The following is a 21,792-nucleotide window of genomic DNA, read 5'->3' as shown; positions in this document are numbered from 1 at the left end:
TCTGGAAAGTTACTCTGCTCTATTTTTGTCCTCAAAACCACAGCTTCTTTCCCCTTTCTAAAGTAGACAGAGGGAATAAAAGGCTACACAGTTAGACAAAAGGTGTCTAAAGCATGTGTGTTTCTCAGGAACAGACATGTCTTATATTCACTCACACACAATTGCCGGGTTACAGGAAGGAAGTCAATCTGTATTGACTACGATTCCAAATAACTAGAATAAGGCACCTCAAGGGACCCTCCCGTGGTTTCACTGCCTGATGTAATCACAAGTCAGTCACTGTAACACAAGCGCATCAAGACCCAAGTGAAAAATGCCCTCCTCCACTGAGAAGCAGAACCCAGGCCCGGGTGTCAGGGGTGGCACCTCTCCTGCCAGCCTGCTCAGGGACCTCTCTCCTGGCTCCTGAAGGCAGTGGAAGGCAGTGGCGACTGGCTTTAGAAATCTGCCTCACTGTCCGTGGTATGTGGTTCAATAATAGATAGCCCAAAGTCGGCCTTTGAGGAGAAAAATTGCATATATTAGTTTGCTTTCATTGTGTTGTTGAAAGTTGGTTGTCTTCAATTTGGTTCCCTGGAAGCAAATCCAGGGCCTGGGATTCTTTGAGGAGAAAGGAAAGGGCAGGGGAGGGTGCCCACCAAGCAAGGCTGTGCTCTCAGCCAGAGAGTAGCTGTAACCTGACCTCGTGTATTCTGGCCCCTGTGCTCAGCTCTCTCTAACCCCATCAGAGCCAACTGGAGTCCAACTGGTGTCAGCCGCCCTGTCTCCCTCCTTAGTTAATCCTACCCTGTGCAGTTGTTCCCATTCTGCACGTGAAGCAGGAAAGATTCAGAGACTTAAGTGACCTGCCCAAGATCACAAAGCTAGTGAGTGCCAGAGTCAGAGATAGACCGCATGTCTTCTAATTGCAGGGGCTTCCCAAGTGGCTCAGTGGTGAGAATCTGCCTGCAATGCAGGAGACATAGATTTGATCCCTGGGTTGGGACAATCCTCTGGAGGAGGAAATGGCAACCCACTCCAGTATTCTTGCCTGGAGAATCCCATGGACAGAGGAACCTGGTGGGCTACAGTCCATGGGGTCGTCAAGAGTCAGATACAACTGAGCATGCATGCACACTGCTTACCTCTGTGCCTTTGGGGTGGTATGAGAAGGCAGTGACTTTTTGTCATTCTGCTTGTTAATATGGTCATTCTACTTACTGGTGATCTGGAGATGGCATTGCCTTGTACATTTTAAAGGCAGATCTTTGTTTCCTCCAAGTAATGTGGTCTCCTCATGGAAGCCTCCTCTTGGCTGCCGGTGATTCCCATGGAGTGGTTCTTGTAAGCTTCCCGCTTTTGGACTCTGGATTGGCTGGTTTGTTTCTGGAGCCTCATTTGACATCACTTTTCATCACTTGGTTCGCCACCTGTGCCCTCAGGGATTGCCTCTGCCTATGTAGCTGAGCTCCATCTACCAACCCTCCTCAGTATGTTTGGATCAGCTTGCTTTCGCTTCAACCAGAAGGTCACAGTTTTAGACAGCAGAGGACAAGTGCTGAGGTGAGTGAGAGGTACGATGAAACTGGGTCCTGTGGAGAAGATGGATGGCCATGAGTTTTGTGGCAGAAAATAGAACTCTGTCAATGATTCAAACCATCCAAGGTGGGGGGGCAGGGTCCTCGCTTACCATTTTTTCCTAAAGTTAGCCAAAAGGAAGCAATTCAGTTATCATCGTGGACTGAGCCCATATTCTGAGTCTCCTGAGAAACTTCCTAGGGACATTGTTCTGTAGAATGTTCATGACCTGTCTTTGTGGCTGGAAAAGCCCAAGGTAGGGCGAATTCTTGGAAATGGAGAGTGAGGTTTAACAGCTAGACTTTCAGAGACATTGTATGGCCTCTATTTCTGGTAGTTGTGCTGGCTTCTGTGGAGTCATCTCTCTTCTGTCACTCCATTCTCCTTAGGCCCCGTGGGGGTATCTAGGGTGACATGCTTGACCAGGCAGGGCCTAAAACTCTCACCTCACATTTACCCACGCTGTGCGTGAAGTGGCCAAGCTGAGTCACTACAGGCCCTGAGGTGAAGTGGAGTGTGTGAGAGAAGCCCTACCCACCTCTCCATCGTTTCCAGGGCACCTGCTAGGTTGGCACTAGGCCCCATTCAACAGGAGAAAGGAAGCCAGGCCTGGCCAAAAAAGCTTTTCTAAACCAACCCTCTGGGCTTGGGCAGTCCTGTAGGGCTGGCTGAGACGGCTTCCTCCACCCCTCACACTCCAAATGCTGAGTGACGTTTGCATCTCTATGTGATGGCATTGATACATGGGGTTTATCTACACCTGCCTGTATTTAGATTCATACCAAACTCAGTGGGCACAACTACTTATAATTTTCTTGCCAAAACATGGAAAGGTTTAGGAGTCTGTGGCCTTTTAATTCAATGAGGAAAAGCACTATGATTTTCTCCAGCAACTGAGTATGAGGAAATGTGACTCCATCTTTGTGTTTATCTCTGGAAGTATTGTTCAGGCTGTTTTGGGGGGACACCGTTGTACTCTTGTTGTTGTTGCTGCTGAATTTCACTTCAAGAAGGAAAATTGTAAAAGTTGTCTGGAGTAATTTGCTCCCAAGGGGCCATGCTGGCAACCCTTAATTGGATAATCCTTCCTTCTCAGGGCTGCTTCTAAGTTCTCCACTGGCCCTCAATGGGCCTAGGGTCCCAAGTCTTCAGCTTGTTCATGTTGTGTATGTACGATGCTTAGCATCATGCGTCTCAGAAAGAAAGTCTCTGTTATCAGATCAACACCCCCATTATCATGTCAACATACCCCACACACATACACCTTCTCTCTCTGGGGAGCTGTGTAAGATGAGACAAAAAAGAAAAAAGCTGAGAGCGATTCATTTATTTATTAACTTCATGTAAACGTTCATTGGTTTGGTCATAGCTATGTGCTTCAGACAGAGTATAGCACAGATCTGATACATAGTAGATGCTGAGTAAATGGATATACTAATGAACTTATGAAATTTATCTGTATGTTAGATGTCAGTTTTAGGATCAGCAACTTCGTTGTGTTCCTAATTCTGGCGTATATTCTCTGGGTAACCTTAAGCAAATAATTCTTGGAGCCTCACCTTCCCTCACTGTAGCAATCAGAATTGTTAGGAAGGTGTACATTACACCAAATTGGGGACTACGTGGGAATGTGATTTTTAAAGGGACAACATATCAAGCTGGTAACTGTTCTACTGGTCACACACAACATTAAGTTCGTGTATCCTCTGTACCATGATAACAACCGTCAGTGTTTTTTACTCACTGCATTAAAACATTTTGATAGCACATAAGAGAAATGATGCTGATCATTGGCAAATTTCATTTAGGATAATCACTTCTGATTAGGGAGAGGTGATCACCTTTGATCAGAATTATGTTGAAGTGTTGATTTTAACCTTTTCCAGTGTGCATACACACAGGGATATAAAATATGGAATGAAATACAAAATAATTTGCCATCAAGCAAAAATTCATTCTGTCATAACACTGAAGGAGTTGGAGGAACGATTGTAACTCTGCAGACCCATGTACTTGCCCAGGGCACTTGGGACTCATGCAGAGTGATGGAGAAAACACTGAAACATCTAATAAACAGTTTTTAGATTCATGGTTGGGCTAGATCAGTTTCCAGTATGGAAAAAGAAGAAGTGAAATAAGTGATTTATCAATTGCAAGGAAGAAAAAGGACTGGGAGATGAAGATGGGCAGCTCAAGTCCTGCAATCTTCTTCTATTTTTGTTGTTGTTGTTGTTAAAGCATGAATGGGCTTTTCCAAATCTAGCAATCTGGCAACACACAGGGCAACACACATTGATAAAAATTATCATATAAGAAGAGTGCATTCACAATGTTTGACCAACTACCTAGGGACCCTATGGCTCTGTCAAGGTGTCACATAAGATGAACCATTAGAGTATTCTTCAATAATTGCAAATTCTTTTCCCTGACAAGTGGGTCTAATCCAATTATCATGGCAGCAGGACTCAACTAGTTCCTGCTTTACCCCAGAAGTGAGGGGCATTCCTCTGACTGTTTCCTACAACCATTGGTGGAGGAAACTTTGGCGTTTTAGGCAGCATGCTTCTAGGGAGCTTCTGGAAGAAGAGATGTAAACTGGACTTGCTTAAGGGCTGAGAAGCAAAGATGAAGCCAAGAGCAGCAGCAGGAGGCCTTCCCTGGCTAGAGGTTCCCAGCTTGGCATGCCTGGTGCCTCTTCTTCACTTTGCAGTTCCTCCATTCTCCCACTAGTACTCGAAGTGTTAGTCTTGTTTGGTGGAATCTTTGACATACTGACAGAGAAAATACATTGAGAGAAGAGAGAGAAGCATGGTGTCAAGGCTCAAGAGAATCTATTTCTCAAGAATGTTGTTTTGCAAACTGTCCATTCTCATCTCCATCACTCATTAATACTGTCCTGCTGTGTGAATGTTTGCTGGGTACCTATTGGATCCCAGTCTACACAGACGCATTTAGTACAATGAAGTCATGCAGAAGAGGGTTCAGTGTGAGGAGAGGTCTCTCCTATGCTGAGAGAATAGAGTTAGCTCATCCATAATAAATATTTTCCCTTTGGGAAGTATATATTCCACAGAATTACCATTTTCAAAGGGTATCTATATGAAGCACCATCATTTGCGGCTACATAGTGTTAGCTCTTAGACATAACTTCTGTTCATAAAAGTTTGTATTCCTAGAGTATGTACCCAGAATACAACCACTTCTTCATGCCTATACCACTAAGTCCTAACTTCTCTCAACCTTTGCATGGATCATAGCAGTAGCCTCCTAACCAGTTTCTTGTCTTCACTCCTGAAGTCTGTTCTCTACATAGCAACAAGAATGAGCTTTGGCTCACATAAGCCAGGTCTGATCACTCTTCTGCCTGAGTCCACCCAATGGCTCCCTGCCACCCAGAATTGAAGCCAGAGATACTACAATGGCCTGGTGAGTGGGCTTCTATTTACTTTTTTGAACTCATCTCCTCCCACTCTACCCTTTAGTCTCTCACTTCCAACCACATTTTTTGTCCATCTTCATTTTCTTTAAAAGGAAAAAAAAAAAAAAAAGACCCAGAGGAGCAAGTCCTACTTCTTCCCTCAGGATCTGTGATTTTGATCCCTTTACTGGGCACACTCTTCTGGGTCTCTCTCCATGGCACTTCATTCAGTCCTCTGCTCTGTTTTCACCCTGGATTGCTCTAAAGGACAGCTCACTGATGTATCAGGAGCTTAACTTGTCAGTGTTTATTTCTCAACTATGTGAGTCTTCCGAGGATTTCAAGCACATTCCTTCCTGTGAGTGACTCAGAGACCCTTGGAAGTCTCATCTTCCTGATTTCTTTACTCTCTGTTTACCCCTCAGCTCCACTCCAGAGGTGTAAACTCCATGAAGGCAAGGGTTTTTCTCTACATTTGTTTTCCTTTCTGCTGTGTACTATATACATTCAATGGTGCCTGGCATATGGTAGGTTCTCAATAAATAGAAGGCAATGGCAACCCACTCCAGTACTTTCGCCTGGAAAATCCCGTGGATGGAGGAGCCTGGTAGGCTGCAGTCCATGGGGTTGCTAAGGGTCGGACACGACTGAAGTGACTTAGCAGCAGCAATAAATAGTTTTTGAAAGAATATTGAAAGGTAGTATTATGGGAGGCAATGGAAAAGCAAAAGGCCAAAGGAAACTTCTTTGTGCATATGTTTTCTTCTCAGGCTGAAGATAATGAAGGTATGTCAGTTCCACATATTGATATTTGATTATTGTTATTAAAATACCTTTAGAAAGCTTATGGGATATAGAACCTAGTTAGGTTTTCAGTATTTAAACATTGAATATTTTCTTAGTTTTCTGCTGGCCTAACAATATACCACAATCTGGGTGGCTTAATCACTGCAAATTTGTTAATCTTGCTGTACTGAAGCTCAGAAGCAAGTCTTGGCTTGCTTTGGGTGTATTTCTTCCTGGAGGCTTTAGAAAAGCATCCATTCCCTTTTCATGTTGGTTTTTAGCAGGATGCAGTTCCTGGTAGGATGGAGATGCCCATCTTCTTGCTAGCTGTCAACTGAAGGCCGTCTCCAGCTGCCAGAAGCTATGTATATTCCCTGGCCCAGGCCTCCTTCAGGCCACTTTTGAAAGCCAGCAACAGCCTGTTGAGTCTTTTCACACTTTTAATCTGACCTGTGTCTTCTTCCTTTTCATCTCTGTGACCAAATCATCTCCCTTTTGATTTCAAGAGTACATAGAAATTACACTGGACCCACCTGGGTAATCCTTCTAAATGACAGTTTATGAGCAACCTTACATCTGCAATCTTCAAGTAACATATGCCCAGGTTCCAGGGACTAGGATGTGGGCATCTTTCAGGGGCCATCATTCTGCCTACCACAGATATATAATTGAGTATACAGTACGATACAGTGAGTAAAAGTATAGGCCCTGGAGACATGAAGTCCTGGGTTTGAATCCCAGCTTTCATCTTGCTTCTGGGTTCCTCTCTGTTATCTCTCTGACATTCATTTAGGTTCCTCTGTGCCAATTGGGGACGGTAATGTCACCTGCCTTATGAGGTTGTTACAGATGTTGAAAATATATAAAAGTGCATTTATACACACAAGACACTCCACTTTACTCCTTTTAAAAATATAATGTGAGTATCGAATGGGCAAACAAGAAGGTTCTACTGTATAGCACAGGCAGCTATATTCAACATCCGGTGATAAACCATAATGCAAAAGAATATCAAAAGAATGACTCTTTGTTGTCCAGCAGAAAGTAACACAACATTATAAATTGACTATACTTCAATAACAAAAGAAAGAAAAGTGCAACTTTGAAATTTTGTAAGAATTGGAAAAAAAAAGTGAGTATTCCCAGTGTCTTAAATGGGAGCACTAAATCTAGCCTTAAGCCCACCTCAGAAGACCTTACCTTTAATAGGATTAAGAGAAAAATAGGATTAAAGAGTGCTCTTTGGCTAAAACCTCACTTAACCAGCTGGGTTTGTAGGGAATGAGGGGGAAGTTTAAGTGTTTATGATTCATTTACACCTAAATCATTAAATGCTATTTTAAGGACATTTGATGGCTCAAAGCTTTTCAAACAGTCATAATGCCTCTTTCTTAAACAGAAATGCTGCCAAGAGTAAACAAACTCAAATACCATTTGCTTTGCAATTTTTCATAAACAAATTTAGAGTGGGTTCTAACCTGGCACACTATATTCTTCCTTCTGTCATCCACACAGGGACAGCCCTCCTGAGAAGAAACAACAGCTCGGTTTGTTTAATGGGGAGTTAGAAACTATGGCGGACCTGAGTGCAGAGAAAAGCACTCATGTTACTGAAATATTTCTGTTTGAGAATTCTCTTCTGGATTTCTGCCACTGGATTTGGGAATTTTGTTCTGAAGCTTTCCATTGGCTAAAAAATGTCCCTTTTTTAATTATGTAAGGGCAAGGAATTCTTCCACAGGATATAGGTGAAGACTACATTTCCTGGAGGTTTTAAAAAACCATTTGAGCTTGTAACTTGATGAATTTGATATTGCAGCCAAATTGAGCTGTCATTAGAAAAATTTATAATGGAATTTTGTTGATTAACAGTGTTGTGTTAGCTTTAGGTGTACAGCACAGTGATTCAGTTGTGTTGTTGCTGTGTGTTAGTCACTCAGTCATCTGACTCTTTGCGACCCATGGACTGTACCCGCTGGGCTCCTCTGCCCGTGGAATTTTCCAGGTAAAAATACTGGAGTGGATAGCCATTCTCTTCTCCAGGGCATCTTCCCAACACAAGGATCGAACTGGAGTCTCCCGTGTTGCAGGCAGATTCTTTACTGTCTGATCCACCAGGGAAGCCTGATTCATATATATATATGTGTGTGTGTATGTATACACATATACATATATCTATTCTTTTAAAATTTCTTTTAGGTTATTACAAAGTATTGAGCAGAGTTCCTTCTGCTATACAGTAGGTCCTTGATGATTATCAATTTTAAATATACCAGCTTGTACATATCAATCCTAAATTCCCAGTCTATCCCCCTCCTCACTCTTCTCTAGTAACCATAAATTTGTCCTGTAATTCTGTGAGTCTGTTCTGTTTTGTAAATAAGTTCATTTGTATCATTTTTTGAACTGTGTTTTGATGAGCTTGAGTGCAGCTTGTGACTAACTTGAAATGGAAGGATTTAACCAGTGCATAGTTTAAATGAGACAAGACTTGAGATGGCTCACGTCTTGATTAATTGAAAGAACCTTTTCTGATGTCTTTTCAGCGGCCTTCTTTCCCCCTTTAGTACTTCTCAATCAACGATACAGCCACACTTCACAGAATGCCAGGGAGCACAAAGCCATAATAACATAAGCCTAGTTTATAGTTTTTGAGAAATGCTTTTTATAGATCAGCCCATACGTTGATTTTTGCTTCATGGTTCCTGCCCAAGGGTCAGTCAAGATGAGCTGCTAATGTACTTGAGTGAATTTTCTTCAGTGTTGCTGGGGTTGGAAGGAGACATCAGTAAGTGACAGAAGCACATATGGCCCATAGAACAGTGGCAGGAAGAGGAAGTAAGAGAACTCTGATTGCTTGAAAGGATTGTAATGGGTTGGCCAAAAAGATCATTCAGGTTTTCTTATGCTGTTATGGAAAATGCAAATGAACTTCTTGGAGAACCTGATATTTTATAACTAGTTAAGTAAAATCTGTTTGCTGCTTACCTTTTGGGGGGATATGGAGAGGTAGAGGTGAGGTTGACAGCACTTGATCATATAATTTTTACAGTATAATTTTCCAGTCACTATCACCAGGGCTGAGGGATTTCTGGCTGTTAGCATAGCCTGTGAGGTGGGGCTCTTGAGACATCTCAGAAGACATGGGGCAACCATGAGATTTGAATCAGAGCTTAGCTTTCAAAACAGGAGAGAAAAGTATGAAGGAAATAGCAATCATGCATAGTTCAGGGATCTTCTAGCATGCTATATGAAGAAGTATGGTCACCATGAACACAGTTGCTAGTAAGATGGGTGTAATGCTTGAGAGTGCACTTTCTAGTATGTAGGTGAGGAAACCTCATTCCTCTGAGATTTAATGCTCTAAAAATAGAAAAAACTGCTAGGGAAAAAATAGGCTTTCTTTAGCAATGTAGCCTATGATGTTACCAAAGAAAGGTCTTAAGAGCAAAGTCTGAGAAAATATCAGGAGACAAAGTTTCCGTAAGTAACTATGACATCATTTTGTGAGCCTAGCCGGAGCTCTTGTACTAATAGTTATTAAAAATAAAGGCATGTCTCTAGCCTCAGACACATACATAGACACACACTCACACACACGGGGCAGAGCTGGCTGGGCCAGCATGCTGTGGCAGTCCCCTTAGTTTACTGTCTCTGAAAAGAAAGACTCCTTATTAAATGGTGCCAGTGATCTCCATCATTATTCATGGAGGAAGAGGCAAAATTTGGTGGAAAAGCCACACCTAGAATCAATCTATAAGTAATCTTTAAAGACTGCCTAGTTGTTTCAGTCCCTAGGACATCATGACCAGAAGCGTGCTGTGTCATAAAACAAAGTAAGTGAAAGCAAATAAAATTTTTCCATGAACCCAGTCATAATGAAACATTTTCAAGAAATTCCAGTTGGCAATCTGGAAGAGATAACCATTTGTCATTCATTTTCTTACTCTGTGAGCAGTATAACATCTTTTTTTCCTACGAGTCATTCTCCCTACTTTGGTTATAAAATTAACATGAGGGTCATGTGAAAGCTTTGTCTGTCAAGCTAGAAAATAGATGGCTGTTTCCCCACCCCCCCCACCTTGGGAAAGACAGCTTCACGTTAAATTGGATTCAGCCTCAGTTAATGTTCAGGGAGTACTTAATACATATGGAGTACATATCAAGGGCGAGGCATTGTGCTGGACAGTTTCACCTAAGCATCTCTTTTACTTTTTAAAACAACCTTGTTAGGAGTTCTATGTTGATTTAGTTGGGTCATGTATCAGATCAGATCAGTAGCTCAGTCGTGTCCAACTCTTTGCGACCCCATGAATCACAGCACGCCAGGCCTCCCTGTCCATCACCAACTCCCGGAGTTCACTCAGACTCACGTCCATCGAGTCAGTGATGCCATCCAGCCATCTCATCCTCTGTTGTCCCCTTCTCCTCTTGCCCCCAATCCCTCCCAGCATCAGGGTCTTTTCCAATGAGTCAACTCTTCGCATGAGGTGGCGAAAGTACTGGAGTTTCAGCTTTAACATCATTCCTTCTAAAGAAATCCCAGGGCTGATCTCCTTCAGAATGCACTGGTTGGATCTCCTTGCAGTCCAAGGGACTCTCAAGAGTCTTCTCCAACACCACAGTTCAAAAGCATCAATTCTTGGGTGCTCAGCCTTCTTCACAGTCCAACTCTCACATCCATACATGACCACAGGAAAAACCATAGCCTTGACTAGACGGACCTTTGTTGGCAAAGTAATGTCTCTGCTTTTGAATATGCTATCTAGGTTGGTCATAACTTTCCTTCCAAGGAGTAAGCGTCTTTTAATTTCATGGCTACAGTCATCATCTGAAGTGATTCTGGAGCCCAGAAAAATAAAGTCTGACACTGTTTCCACTGTTTCCCCATCTATTTCCCATGAAGTGATGGGACCAGATGCCATGATCTTCGTTTTCTGAATGTTGAGCTTTAAGCCAACTTTTTCACTCTCCACTTTCACCTTCATCAAGAGGCTTTTTAGTTCCTCTTCACTTTCTGCCATAAGGGTGGTGTCATCTGCATATCTGAGGTTATTGAGATTTCTCCCGGCAATCTTGATTCCAGCTTGTGTTTCTTCCAGTCCAGCGTTTCTCATGATGTACTCTGCATATAAGTTAAATAAGCAGGGTGACAATATACAGCCTTGACGAACTCCTTTTCCTATTTGGAACCAGTCTGTTGTTCCATGTCCAGTTCTATCTGTTGCTTCCTGACCTGCATACAAATTTCTCAAGAGGCAGATCAGGTGGTCTGGTATTCCCATCTCTTTCAGAATTTTCCACAGTTTATTGTGATCCACACAGTCAAAGGCTTTGGCATAGTCAATAAAGCAGAAACAGATGTTTTTCTGGAACTCTCTTGCTTTTTCCATGATCCAGGGGATGTTGGCAATTTGATCTCTGGGTCATGTATAAAAGGTAGGAAATTGACGCTTGGTTATGCAGTAGGAGGCAGAGGTCTCTCAAGTCCTCTGCTTTTTCCTCTATCCTGTGGTTGGGTTTCCAGGAATATACATAAAATTGCCGCCTAAATAGTTGTTTGGACTCAAGGGACAAGGGAGTGAACTAATCCTGAGGGCAGACTCCAGGACTATCTGCCAGCCCCTGTTCTAGGTGCATCTCAGTCTTTAGTATGCATTGAAGTCACCTTAGAATCTTATGAAAACACAGATTCTGACTCTATTGGACTAGACTGGGCAGGGATGAGGGACTACATGTCTAACAAGCTTACAGGTATTACCCATGATGCTGGTCCAGGGTCCTCTCTTCCAAATAGTGATCAACCTGTTTGTTGGATTCAGAGGAGACAGAACTTGCTGAACACACTGTTGAGACCACTTCTGGTCTCAGAACTGGAATTTAATTTTTTTTTTTAATTGAAGTCTAGTTGATTTACAATGTGTTAATTTCTGCTGTTCAGCAAAGTAATTCAGATATATATATATATATATATATATATATATATATATATATCCGAATATATATATTCTTTTTCACATTATTTTCCATTATGGTTTATTCCAGGATATTGGATATAGTTCCCTGTGCTATACAGTAGAACCTTGTTTCTCCATCCTATATATTGGATTAGCCAAAACCTTCATTTGGGAGGGTACAAAAAACCCGACTGACCCCTTTTGGCTCTCTGAGCGGCACCATGGCGGTCGGCAAGAATAAGCGCCTTACGAAAGGAGGTAAAAAGGGAGCCAAGAAGAAAGTGGTTGACCCATTTTCTAAAAAAGATTGGTATGATGTGAAAGCACCAGCTATGTTCAACATAAGGAATATTGGGAAAACATTGGTCACGAGAACTCAAGGAACCAAAATCGCGTCTGATGGCCTCAAAGGTCGTGTTTTTGAAGTGAGTCTTGCTGATCTGCAGAATGATGAAGTAGCGTTTAGAAAATTCAAGCTAATTACTGAGGATGTTCAGGGCAAAAACTGCCTGACTAATTTTCATGGTATGGATCTTACCCGTGACAAAATGTGCTCCATGGTCAAAAAGTGGCAGACCATGATCGAAGCTCACGTTGATGTCAAGACTACCGATGGTTACTTGCTTCGTCTGTTCTGTGTGGGTTTTACTAAAAAGCGCAACAATCAGATTCGGAAGACCTCTTACGCCCAGCACCAGCAGGTGCGCCAGATTCGCAAGAAGATGATGGAAATCATGACCCGAGAGGTGCAGACAAATGACTTGAAAGAGGTGGTCAATAAATTGATTCCAGATAGCATTGGAAAAGACATAGAAAAGGCTTGCCAATCTATTTATCCACTCCATGATGTCTTCGTTAGAAAAGTAAAAATGCTGAAGAAGCCCAAATTTGAATTGGGAAAACTCATGGAGCTACATGGTGAAGGTAGTAGTTCTGGAAAAGCTACTGGGGATGAGACAGGTGCTAAAGTTGAACGAGCTGATGGATACGAGCCACCAGTCCAAGAATCGGTTTAAAATGCAGACTCTTAATGGTGCAATACAGGCACACCTCAAGAAACAAGAAAAAAGTCAAATAAATAACCTAACTCTACACCTAAAGCAACTAGAAAAGGAAGAAATGAAGAACCCCAGGGTTAGTAGAAGGAAAGAAATCTTAAAAATTAGAGCAGAAATAAATGCAAAAGAAACAAAAGAGACCATAGCAAAAATCAACAAAACCAAAAGCTGGTTCTTTGAAAGGATAAATAAAATTGACAAACCATTAGCCAGACTCATCAAGAAACAAAGGGAGAAGAATCAAATCAACAAAATTAGAAACGAAAATGGAGAGATCACAACAGACAACACAGAAATACAAAGGATCATAAGAGACTACTATCAACAATTATATGCCAATAAAATGGACAACGTGGAAGAAATGGACAAATTCTTAGAAAAGTACAACTTTCCAAAACTGGACCAGGAAGAAATAGAAAATCTTAACAGACCCATCACAAGCATGGAAATTGAAACTGTAATCAAAAATCTTCCAGCAAACAAAAGCCCCGGTCCAGACGGCTTCACAGCTGAATTCTACCAAAAATTTAGAGAAGAGCTAACACCTATCCTGCTCAAACTCTTCCAGAAAATTGCAGAGGAAGGTAAACTTCCAAACTCATTCTATGAGGCCACCATCACCCTAATACCAAAACCTGACAAAGATCCCACAAAAAAAGAAAACTACAGGCCAATATCACTGATGAACATAGATGCAAAAATCCTTAACAAAATTCTAGCAATCAGAATCCAACAACACATTAAAAAGATCATACACCATGATCAAGTGGGCTTTATCCCAGGGATGCAAGGATTCTTCAATATCCGCAAATCAATCAATGTAATACACCACATTAACAAATTGAAAAATAAAAACCATATGATTATCTCAATAGATGCAGAGAAAGCCTTTGACAAAATTCAACATCCATTTATGATAAAAACTCTCCAGAAAGCAGGAATAGAAGGAACATACCTCAACATAATAAAAGCTATATATGACAAACCCACAGCAAACATTATCCTCAATGGTGAAAAGTTGAAAGCATTTCCTCTAAAGTCAGGAACAAGACAAGGGTGCCCACTTTCACCATTACTATTCAACATAGTTTTGGAAGTTTTGGCCACAGCAATCAGAGCAGAAAAAGAAATAAAAGGAATCCAAATTGGAAAAGAAGAAGTAAAACTCTCACTATTTGCAGATGACATGATCCTCTACATAGAAAACCCTAAAGACTCCACCAGAAAATTACTAGAAATAATCAATGACTACAGTAAAGTTGCAGGATATAAAATCAACACACAGAAATCCCTTGCATTCCTATACACTAATAATGAGAAAACAGAAAGAGAAATTAAGGAAACAATTCCATTCACCATTGCAACGGAAAGAATAAAATACTTAGGAATATATCTACCTAAAGAAACTAAAGACCTATATATAGAAAACTATAAAACACTGGTGAAAGAAATCAAAGAGGACACTAATAGATGGAGAAATATACCATGTTCATGGATTGGAAGAATCAATATAGTGAAAATGAGTATACTACCCAAAGCAATTTATAGATTCAACGCAATCCCTATCAAGCTACCAACAGTATTCTTCACAGAGCTAGAACAAATAATTTCACAATTTGTATGGAAATACAAAAAACCTCGAATAGCCAAAGCGATCTTGAGAAAGAAGAATGGAACTGGAGGAATCAACCTACCTGACTTCAGGCTCTACTACAAAGCCACAGTTATCAAGACAGTATGGTACTGGCACAAAGACAGAAATATTGATCAATGGAATAAAATAGAAAGCCCAGAGATAAATCCACGCACATATGGACACCTTATCTTCGACAAAGGAGGCAAGAATATACAATGGATTAAAGACAACCTCTTTAACAAGTGGTGCTGGGAAATCTGGTCAACCACTTGTAAAAGAATGAAACTGGACCACTTTCTAACACCATACACAAAAATAAACTCAAAATGGATTAAAGATCTAAACGTAAGACCAGAAACTATAAAACTCCTAGAGGAGAACATAGGCAAAACACTCTCCGACATACATCACAGCAGGATCCTCTATGACCCACCTCCCAGAATATTGGAAATAAAAGCAAAAATAAACAAATGGGACCTAATTAACCTTAAAAGCTTCTGCACATCAAAGGAAACTATTAGCAAGGTGAAAAGACAGCCTTCAGAATGGGAGAAAATAATAGCAAATGAAGCAACCGACAAACAACTAATCTCAAAAATATACAAGCAACTCCTACAGCTCAACTCCAGAAAAATAAACGACCCAATCAAAAAATGGGCCAAAGAACTAAATAGACATTTCTCCAAAGAAGACATACAGATGGCTAACAAACACATGAAAAGATGCTCAACATCACTCATTATCAGAGAAATGCAAATCAAAACCACTATGAGGTACCATTTCACACCAGTCAGAATGGCTGCGATCCAAAAGTCTACAAATAATAAATGCTGGAGAGGGTGTGGAGAAAAGGGAACCCTCTTACACTGTTGGTGGGAATGCAAACTAGTACAGCCACTATGGAGAACAGCGTGGAGATTCCTTAAAAAACTGGAAATAGAACTGCCTTATGATCCAGCAATCCCACTGCTGGGCATACACACTGAGGAAACCAGAAGGGAAAGAGACACGTGTACCCCAATGTTCATCGCAGCACTGTTTATAATAGCCAAGACATGGAAGCAACCTAGATGTCCATCAGCGGATGAATGGATAGGAAAGCTGTGGTACATATACACAATGGAGTATTACTCAGCCATTAAAAAGAATACATTTGAATCAGTTCTAATGAGGTGGATGAAACTGGAGCCTATTGTACAGAGTGAAGTAAGCCAGAAGGAAAAACATAAATATAGTATACTAACGCATATATATGGAATTTAGAAAGATGGTAACAATAACCTGGTGTACGAGACAGCTAAAGATACACTGATGTATAGAACAGTCTTATGGACTCTGTGGGAGAGGGAGAGGGTGGGAAGATTTGGGAGAATGGCAATGAAACATATAAAATATCATGTAGGAAACGAGTTGCCAGTCCAGGTTCGATGCATGGTGCTGGATGCTTGGGGCTGGTGCACTGGGACGGCCCAGAGGGATGGTATGGGGAGGGAGGAGGGAGGAGGGTTCGGGATGGGGAGCGCATGTATACCTGTGGAGGATTCATTTTGATATTTGGCAAAACTAATACAATTATGTAAAGTTTAAAAATAAAATAAAAATTGGAAGAAAAAAAAAAAAAAAAAAAAAAAACCCGACTGAGCTTTTTGGCCACCCCAATATAATAGTTCACACCTGCTAATCCCAGTTTATACCTGCTGACTAACTGGAAAAGACCTTGATGCTGGGAAATATTGAAGGCAGGAGGAGAAGGGAACGACAGAGGATGAATGGTTGGATGGCATGACCAAATCGAAGGACATGAGTTTGAGCAAGCTCCGGGAGTTGGTGATGGACAGAGAAGCCTGGTGTTCTGCAGTCCATGGGGTCACTAAGAGTTGGACACAACTGAGCGACTGAACTGAACTGAATCCCAAACAGACTTGCAGTTGCCAAGGGGGAGATACTGGTAAAGGGGAAAACTGAGAGTTGGGGGTTTGAACTGGAATTTGAACCAGTACCAGTGGATTATGAGGCCTTTGCCAGTACATTCTTCTTCATTCCCTAAGGCTTTCTCCTTGAGTGAGCCATTTGTATTCCATATTTATTGGAATTTATTGTGTTCTACATTTATTTGTCCAATCATTAAGGGGCTTAGAACTCGAAATTCCCAGTATCTTCTAGAGCGCTTCCTTTTTTGTTCAGGAAGACATCTTTGCAGTTAATTGTGCTCACATTTGCAGCTTCAATTTTTCTCTTGCTCCTTTGGTTAGGCACATTGGTTCACCATCCTAACTGCACCTGAGAACTACCTGGGGAGCTTTACTGCCAAGGTCCATACCCTTCTCCAGGACCAATTAAAGAGACTTTCTGGAGGTCGGGCCCAGGCATGGGTGTGTTATAAAAGATCCCTGAAGCAGTTCTGATTTTGTAGCTAGGGTGGAGAGCCCCTAAATTACAGGGCTCAAGGATGCAATTTATGGAAAATGTATTCCAACCCCCCTTTTGTGATGTCATAAAAGAAGGACTAGTGTATTTACTGGACTGGTCACCAACAAGGTTCCCGATGAATCCTTGGTACAATTTTATTTCCTGACCATGAGCTGGTGCTGCACTGTGGTTCAAATTGCATCACATGGAAAGTTTGCAGTGACTCTGTGCAGACCCTGAGGGTGAGGAGTCTATGTGCAGAGCTGATCAGCATGAATCCAGAGTTGTGACATGCAGCATCACCAACTGGCTTCAGGGCCAAGACACCTGCTATCACCAGCCCAAGACATTGACCTTGAGGGGTTCTAATAAGCAGAGAGCTTGCTTTGATTCCCTTCAACAAAACTGGCTAGTGAGGAGATTGTCATCTTGAAAGACAAGAACCTAGGGTACTGTGGGTTGATGCTGTGGTAGAATTATGCACCAACCATCATGGCTGTTCAGAGTACAGTAGACTGACTGTGGGGAGATAGGAGCTGCTGTAGAGTTTTACACAGTGAACAGTACCAGTGCCCAAGAGGACATGGCCACTCTGGCCTGAGGTGTGCAAAGAAATGGAAATACGGTTGATTCTTGAACAACGTGGGTTTGAACTACCAGGGTCCACTTACACGCAAGAGTTTTTTCAGTAGTTCCTACTACAGGACTGCATGAGCCGCTGTTGAATGAATCTGCAGATGTGGAACCTTGCCAATGTAGGAACTGCAGATAGGGAGGGACCAGTATAAGTTATATGTGGATTGTCAACTGTAAGGAAGCTTGACAACCCCTAACCCTGTGCCTTGTTCAAGGGTGAACTGTAGCAAGATAATCAGAGGCCAGAGCTGCCCCCGCTCCAAAGGAGAGAGAGGAATTTTCACTGGAGAAAGCAAGAAAAGGCTTACAACAGTCATTCTTAACTCCAGTTATGCAGTTGAATCACCAGCGAGTTTGGAAACCCACCAGCACTCCAGCCACAGGCTGGAGAGTCCAGTGTAATTGATCTGGGGTGGTACCATGAGAACTTCAGTTTTTAGAAGTTCCACACATCATACTAGTGCTCAACCCTAGCTGAGAACCAATGGTGTAGACTATGTTTGTACCACGTGGAGGAGGATGCAGACAGCAGAGGTAGCTGGAACAGGTAAAACACACACCTAGGCAGTCATCCCCCTGCCCCTATGTGATCCTTGAGCAGCATCAGCAGCACTTGGGAACTTGTTCATGCCCACCCCAGACCAACTCCATCACAAACTCTAGGCGAAGGTACCTAGCAACCTGTGTCTTAACAAACCTTCCAGGAGACTAGGATGGATACTTCAGTCTGACTTGGACTTGAACAGGTGCATGGGGGAGAAGAATGCGATGACATCAGGCTAGAAAACTTGGAAGTAATGGGCAGGTGCCAGCCCTGCAGACAGTATATTGAGGTGAATTTACAGCACCCAGTGTTCTCAGGTCAGGTCGAGTGTATGTCTAGGCATTTCTTTCTCACATGCTTTAAATGGTGGTGGGGACAAAATCCATGCCATTTCAACTGTGCACAGAACCTCTGCACACAATCTGTTCTGCTAGAGGGAGCTGCCACTTTTCTGCATGAAGGACTCATTTCTGTCTTGAGGGACGGGCTGCATATTCCCTGATGTTGTGTGCACATGTGCATGTGCTCAGTCACATCTGACTCTTTGCAATCCTGTGAACTTTAGCCCACTAGGCTCCTCTGCCCATGATATTTTCCAGGCAAGAATACTGGAATGGGTAGCCGTTCCCTTCTCCAGGGGAATCTTCCCGACCCAGGGATCAAACCCAGGTCTCCTGCATTTCAGGCTGATTCTTTTACACTGCACCACCTTGAAAACCCATATTTCCTGGTGATGTGGGTCCTTTGATGATGAGAAGGCCGACCTTCAGGAAAGCTACCTTAGATAAGGCCTCAGAGAGTTGCCCACCTTCTCTTCTTGCTTCTTGTCTCCATTTGAGGTGGGTCTTTGGTACGCTGTGCCCCATCTATTATGCATTCTCAGCACGTGCCTGGACATACTCCCCTAACGTTGTGCAATGCCATCGATGCTGCCCAGTGGCATCCCTCACTAGAGAAGGCCTTTGCCATGAGCCGAGTAAGGACTTCACTGGTGTGCAGCTATAGTGGTTTCCATCTTGTTGAGGGCTTTCTTTACCTGAATGACTGATGTGCTCACTAGCGCATCTTTCTCACTATTTGGTCTGAACCAAACTCCCCTGAATAGAACATCTGAGTCCTTGCTAGATGCTAAGCATCTCTGAGGTAGAGGTCGGGGATGCTATTATGCATCTTGCAGCGCATAGAACAGCCTCTTAGAACAAGGAATTATCCAGCCCCAGATGTCAAAGTGCTAATGTTGAGAAAGCCTGGCCTGGTCCACATCACTTATTATTGTTTTATTTTTTTTAATATTTTTTCACACTCTTTGGCATGTGGGATCTTGCACGGATCAAACCCACATCCCCTGAAGTGGAAATTTGGAACCCCAACCACTGGACTACCAGGGAAGTCCCCATGTCACTTACTTTTGAAATGAGAAAACTGAGACTCAGAGATGTGATGTGCCATTCCAAAGGTCACCCAGGAATTTAGCTGTTTCTCAAGGGTGGGGATCCTGGTACAGTGCTCAATGGGCTCCATCTCTGTCATATATGGTCTTTCTTCCACTGCAGCCACTCTAGTGCCTTCCAGGTACCATGCAATGTGCTGAACTCTTTCCATTTCTGATCCTTTCTTCTTAGTACACACCTTCAAGGTAGGCAGGACTCTCCCTAGAAGGGACTCAGTTTGTGCGTGCAAAGTTACCATGCACAAAGCACTGTAGGTGGGCCATTAGGAAAGCAAAGATGATACCAAAAGAGACATGGTTCTGGTCTTCTAGGAGCTCCCATTCAAGTTGTGGAGGAAAGACACATCTAAGAAAATAATTATCAATCTCACTTTTCACTAAAAGCTTATGATGATGTCTAGAAAGCTATCTCAACAAATGACAGGATAAATTTCTTAAAGTGTTATATGGACATGAAGAGTTGTTGTTGTTGTTGTTGTTGTTCAGTCACTGAATCATATTTGACTCTTTGTGACCCGATGGACTGTAGCATGCCAGGCTACTCTGTCCTCCACTATCTCTTGAAGTTTGCTCAAATTCACATCCATTGAGTCAGAGATGCTATCTAACCAACTCATGAAGAGTTAGAATGAGCTATTTACCTTTGCTTTGAAATAAGGCTGGGTGAAGGTGGGCATCTTTCATTTGATTCATAAGAATTCTTTGAGTGTGTTTTACAACTGACTCCACCTATAGAATGACAAATAAGACAAATAGTGTTTCTGCATCAGATATCCTATATTCATGTGGGAAGAATCAGAGGAGAGGCATGTACATAAACACCTACATAATTACAGATTGAGTGCAAACCTATTTAACATGGCTAAAAAGAAATCTCAGAAGAGGTGGCATTTGAGTAGAGCCAATGGGGGTGTCATATTGAACAGCAGGTACAATACAAGGTCTTCAGGCATATTTTAGACACTATGTAAATCTAGTGTGTGGAAGAAGATGGACATGTGATAGAATTTTGGAGGTGGGTGGCCACCATGATAGTGACTTTGAATTTTTTCCTTCCATGAAAGTAGCAAAACAGCCTGAAGAAACAAAATTGAAGGAAAACTGGATAGTGCTTAGGAGGCTGCATGAAGTTGGGGAAGATTGCAAAGGGGAAGGTAACTGAAATGTCTAGAAATATTTTCAGTTGTTTCTATTTTGGCCAAACCAAATGACCATTAGTATTGATTAATGCAATTCAGTGAATTATCTGAATAACTCATTGACTTCCCCAATGGCTTAGCAGGCAAAGAATCCACCTGCACTGCAGGAGACACAGGAGATGCAGGTTCAATCCCTTGGTTGGGAAGATCTCCTGAAGGAGGAAATCACAACCCACTCCAGTGTTCTTGCCTGGAAAATTCCATGAACAGAAGAGCTTGGCGGGCCACAGTCCAAAGGAACACAAAGAGTCGGACATGACTGTGCTTGAGCACAGATGGAGACAGAGAATTCATTGACATTTAAACTTGCCATTGATAGTATCCAGTGTGGCAGTAAAGCTTATGTAAGTATTCAATAGATGGAGCTTCCCAGGTGGTGCTAGTGGTAAAGAACCTGCCTGCCAGGGCAGGAGACCTAAGAGACTCGGGTTTGAACCCTGGGTCAGGAAGATCCCCTGGAGAAGGGAATGGCAAGCCACTCCAGTATTCTTGCCTGGAGAATCCCATGGACAGAGGAGCCTGGCAGGCTACGGTCCATAGGGTCACACAGCGTGGGACACGACTGAAGTGACCTAGCAGGCACACACGCATCCAATAGATAGTGAGTTAGAAAGCAAAATGGAGGACTTGAGTTAATTCATTTGTGGCTGAATTTACTTTTCTGCTTGACAGGTGCTCAGTGACAAGGAAGAATAATCACTCTAATTACTCTGTTTCCTACTGACTTTTTCATTATTCGAGGACATTTGATAATCTGTGTATTTTCCCTTATTTTTACTTTCACAGATGCTTTCAAGCATTTGCTTTTTGGAGTCACTAATATATGTCCAATAACTTTGACTGGTAGTCCCATGGCTGTGTTCATTGCTGTTGCCCTGGTGATCTCAGATTTTCTTTGATTTCAAATCATGTATCATTCATTAAGTATGTTGAGTCGTCTTTCCAAAGAGTTCACTAAAGGCAAAAAACAGTGTCATCAAATAACTGAGGGCTTATTAACTGCTTCCAGCTTGAAATCAGCACACCTTACAAGTCACAGTGGCCTGGCCAGGGGCCAGATGCCTTTGTGGCATTGTCTGAGTAGTTTCCCAGGTTGTTTCTGGTTGCTTTTCTGTCTTTAAATAAAGACAATAAACCTCGTT

General features: G+C 42.2%; 2 protein-coding genes across 6 annotated transcripts in view; both read left to right on the top strand.

Annotated features, from left to right (window-relative positions):
- FGF13 (fibroblast growth factor 13) overlaps nt 1-21,792 on the top strand; it is a 572,605-nt gene that overhangs the window by 326,898 nt on the left and 223,915 nt on the right. The gene's annotated exons all lie outside the window — the stretch shown is intronic.
- On the top strand, nt 11,900-12,754 carry LOC139181644 (small ribosomal subunit protein eS1). The gene has a single exon (XM_070785175.1). It carries the CDS (start codon nt 11,940-11,942, stop codon nt 12,732-12,734), a length of 795 nt encoding a protein of 264 aa, XP_070641276.1. The 5' UTR covers nt 11,900-11,939; the 3' UTR covers nt 12,735-12,754.

This window comes from Bos indicus, chromosome X (genome assembly GCF_029378745.1).
Source record: "Bos indicus isolate NIAB-ARS_2022 breed Sahiwal x Tharparkar chromosome X, NIAB-ARS_B.indTharparkar_mat_pri_1.0, whole genome shotgun sequence".
NCBI lineage: Eukaryota > Metazoa > Chordata > Mammalia > Artiodactyla > Bovidae > Bos > Bos indicus.
The sequence above is the reverse complement of the archived record's forward strand: the minus strand, read 5'-3'. Positions and strand labels throughout refer to the sequence as shown.

Bases quoted from the DNA above. Each gene is read 5' to 3' on its own strand.
- LOC139181644 (XM_070785175.1), top strand. From the start codon at position 11,940: ATGGCGGTCGGCAAGAATAAGCGCCTTACGAAAGGAGGTAAAAAGGGA.